The sequence below is a fragment of the Etheostoma spectabile genome, chromosome 6, assembly GCF_008692095.1.
Source record: "Etheostoma spectabile isolate EspeVRDwgs_2016 chromosome 6, UIUC_Espe_1.0, whole genome shotgun sequence".
Lineage (NCBI taxonomy): Eukaryota > Metazoa > Chordata > Actinopteri > Perciformes > Percidae > Etheostoma > Etheostoma spectabile.
Window position 1 is genome coordinate 451,647 of NC_045738.1, and position 3,587 is coordinate 455,233.

Genomic DNA, 3,587 nt, shown 5'->3' on the forward strand with positions numbered 1-3,587 from the left:
CCCGACCTCAAATGTTGTGGGCGGGGCTAAGTTTTTCACACAGTAATTTAAAGCTAATGAGACTTAACTGGGGCTGGTTCTGAAGTTATGGTAATACCGTATTGTCTTTAGGCAAGCTTAAAACTTGACAAAATGCCCATTTTTTTAACTCTGAGATCAAGGGAGGAACTTTCAGATGTGGAACATCATCTTGTTGGCGTTACGTCTTGTGTGTTTCCATAACATCCCCATCAAGTAAAGAGAATTACACAAAATAATACATGCATTTTCCACTCCATATCCACATACTTTCAACCTTCAAGTCAAATGGAAAAACACCAGCTCGTGTTTGTCACTTTGTGTGAGACTGGATTTTCTCTCCTAATATGGCTTCTTCAGCTCTCTTGTGTTTCTGGACGGTGACCTGCAGCTGCCAGTACTTGAGGTACACCCACATGAGGCTTCCATTCTTCCTCTTGTCCATGTTGAGCAGGTCTGCACAGTGCTTATCTCTCTTAAAAATATCTTTTAGATCAGACTCTAGATCCAGTTCCGCCCCGATGGGGTTTTTGACGACCTTTAGCAGCATGTTCTTCTCCATCTCCAGTCGCTGTTCTCGCGGTTGGATGAGGGAACAGTAAGCATTCTGGCGCTCCATAAGCTGACCCTCTAGCTCCTTCAGAGTGGCGGCGGCTCGCTGGTACCAGTCGTTCTCTCGTTTCAGGGCGTGATGCAGCACCGCCCCCGCAGCGCCGGACTTTACCAGCCTTTGCTTCTCTTCCTCCAAGACCTCGCGCTCCTTGTAGGGACAAGACAGTGTTTTGGTTTATGCAGGAGTAGTCTGGCTCAAAGCATGATACATTGCTGGGATAAAGCCTGACATCCGGCAAGTCCCTCAAGCCGCCGGATGTCCCTCCGCTCTCGCTGTCTCGGCTTAGTGCCACCCAGGACGGTTGTGATTGGTTTAAAGAAATACAAACAAGCCAGAGCGTGTTTCCCCCTATTACAGAGTACATTGGCCATACTCCATATCTGACACAGTGCTGTGGATCTGGCAATGCAAGACTAGTGCAGGAGAGGCTACAGGTTCAAAGAGAAACATGCAACATATCAGAAATAGATAGCAAGACAAGATTCTACCTGATGTAACTGTTTCCGTTCTTCCATCAGCTGATGGCTTTGTGAGACCAGAGCTTGCTTATAACCTTTGACCCTCTGTCGCTCCTTCTCCAGCTCCAGCTCTAGTGTAGCTACTGCCCTGCGCCTCTCTGTCAGTGTCTCGCGGTACTTTGCCTCCATCTCGCTTTTTACTGTGGACACGTCTTTGTCATACTGGGCTCTGACCTTCTGGATCTCCCTCTGAGACTCCCTGGTCCAGATCCAACCTAAGGGTACGGTCGAAGTTAAAAACTTATTTGAGATAATTAGAGATATGACAAATTTTTAGTAACCAACATTTCCTGAATGCGTTAAAGCCCTGGTTGATTGATGGCGACAGTCTTGTAACACCTGATTGTGTCCCAAGTTTGAGAACGTTAGTACAGTTACCATGGCTATCATCACCTGTCTCTAGTAAACTTGATGTGTCCAGTAAAAAACTACTGGCTATTTTTTGTAGGATCTGCATTTAATTAGGACTGCTGACAAATCCTCCAGTTAAATGTTCAGATATTATTTTTTAGTTAAATTGCCCAATGCAGACAGGTGGCTTTAATTGTTTGAAAGAAGGAGGATATGTTTTAAGATAATGTCCACCTATGTCATTTGGCAATCTCATAAGAAATGACGTATATTACAAGACTGTGCACTTCCCAGAGAGTTAGTTACAAATATGACAAATTAAAGCAAAACTCCACACATTTCAGAGGTGGATCTCATACAAACTCCACCACCTTACATAAACACATAGCTCACACAAAATGTCCTGCCTTTTATCTCACCGCAGACACACCTTTTAGACACGTCTTTGTGTAACTTACGAAATGCAGCCAGTCCCAGCATAGGGACCAGCAGGGCGTAGTTCCATTGGTTGCCATCTCCGGCCCCCGCCCCCCTTCCTCTGGGGTCTGGTTGGATGTTCCATCTGGGGGGGTCATTCAAGTTGTTCATATGGAGGCTGCTGTCACAAACACGTCACGCACAGGTACAAACACGGGAGACAGAAACATCATTAATAATTGGCATTATAACAAATGTTGACATTTAGCAAAACAGAAGAAAGGGTGCTCCTAAAGTAGCAGCAGTGTATTTTAAATCACACACTGCAGTAATCACCTGTCTTTGAATTCACTAAAAAAGGCTATTTTAAAACGTTAACATGTCTTGGCAGAATGTGGGTCATTGGTGATATTGTGTAGCAACTATGCACAAGATGTGGAAGTGCACAATGTGCACTTCCAGTGCAACAATAAGAGCAACAACACCAACCTGACAGTCTGACATCACAGCTAACCACAAACAAGGCTAGTAGCTAGCTATATGAGCTAACATGCTAGCTAACATTTAGCTTTCTGGCTCTTGCTTGCTAGATTATTTCATACAAACAAAACACGGGACATAATAGTTTTGTAAATCCGACTACAAGTCGGAATACGTCGTAAATATATCTGGTGCTGTGTCTCACCTTGAATGAAAAGTCTAAGGTCACTTATGCATTTGTTCCTGCACACCCTGGTTATACAAATGTCCAGCTAAACCGACAGGGGGTATTTCATGGGAAGCCAATTGTATAAAGAACCCATTAGGTGTAAAGGTTGAAGTTTATTAATCTGGATGCTTTGTACAAATATGTTGTTTTTTGTATGTTATACAATTTAATCACGTTAATAAAGTTGTTTTTAAAGTATAACCATTAGGTGTAACATAAGTCACACCCCCATTTTAGGACATTGGTTTGGTCCAATGCTATGGAATTAGTATATCCTCCGCCGTAGCTCAGAATAGGTCCTTCAACTGACAACATGGCGAGTGTTTGTGCTGCTTCCCGTCTCCTCTCCAAGAGGGTATTATCTAAAACCAAATCAGTGAGTTGTACCAGATGGATACTTACTAGCTCATATATCTGCTTGTGCTCTTTTTATGCATTTTTTTTAAAAGGAAAAATTCTGCAGCACTTTCAGCTTTCGTAACCGGTAGATTCTTGCTTTCGTAATCTGTGTTATGAAACTAGGGTCTTTCATATGCCACCATAAAGAAAAGCCATTTTGCTAATCCAACAACATGTTCTATGTAGCTGTATCATCTCTGTTTGTTTTACATTCTAAGTAGAGATAAATTTGTTCAGTAAACTGTATTTCTGTCTACATTTTTATAATGTTACGAGTTACTTCACTTGCCCTTGGAAAACAGTCGAGCTATACTGTGAGTAAGCTATCCAAATGTTGAAGGATACACTGCAGATATCTTCAGAGGCAACTATTAATGCTGTATTTTTACGAAAGTATTATTAGGGACATGCTTTTAAAGCTGCTAATATGTGATTAAACCCAACAGTATATGCGTATCAGCAGAGTATACGCAATATTTTCGGCAGCCGTCAGTATAGTTAATGTTGCAATGCTGCTGCTTTTGTTGGATTCCCCCTAAATACTGTGTGTGTGTGTGTGTGT

General features: G+C 42.3%; 2 protein-coding genes across 4 annotated transcripts in view; one reads left to right on the forward strand and one right to left on the reverse strand.

Moving 5' to 3' along the window:
* Positions 1–146: 146 nt before the first annotated feature.
* On the reverse strand, positions 147–2,692 carry ccdc127a (coiled-coil domain containing 127a). 3 transcript variants are annotated; one of them, XM_032517759.1, is made up of 4 exons: positions 2,603–2,692; positions 1,959–2,098; positions 1,120–1,364; positions 147–778 (listed from the first exon to the last, which is right to left on the reverse strand). In XM_032517759.1, exons 2-4 carry the CDS (start codon positions 2,086–2,088, stop codon positions 332–334), a joined length of 822 nt encoding a protein of 273 aa, XP_032373650.1. In that variant the 5' UTR covers positions 2,089–2,098; positions 2,603–2,692; the 3' UTR covers positions 147–331. The 3 variants fall into 3 exon arrangements, with proteins under 3 accessions (XP_032373650.1, XP_032373651.1, XP_032373653.1); XM_032517760.1 differs by having other exon boundaries at positions 1,959–2,095; positions 2,603–2,691; XM_032517762.1 differs by lacking the exon at positions 2,603–2,692 and adding an exon at positions 2,254–2,353.
* Positions 2,693–2,833: 141 nt separating this feature from the next.
* Positions 2,834–3,587, forward strand: part of sdha (succinate dehydrogenase complex, subunit A, flavoprotein (Fp)) — a 10,088-nt gene continuing 9,334 nt past the window's right edge. Inside the window, exon 1 of the mRNA XM_032518186.1 lies at positions 2,834–3,002. Coding sequence (XP_032374077.1) covers positions 2,940–3,002 — 63 coding nt within the window. The 5' untranslated portion in view covers positions 2,834–2,939. The remainder of the gene's footprint in view (positions 3,003–3,587) is intronic.

Bases quoted from the DNA above. Each gene is read 5' to 3' on its own strand.
- ccdc127a (XM_032517759.1), bottom strand. From the start codon at position 2,088: ATGAACAACTTGAATGACCCCCCCAGATGGAACATCCAACCAGACCCC. The intron at 1,365-1,958 runs GTAAGTTACACA...CCGTACCCTTAG, and splicing joins GCTGGGACTGGCTGCATTTC to GTTGGATCTGGACCAGGGAG. The intron at 779-1,119 runs GTAGAATCTTGT...TGTCCCTACAAG, and splicing joins AACGGAAACAGTTACATCAG to GAGCGCGAGGTCTTGGAGGA.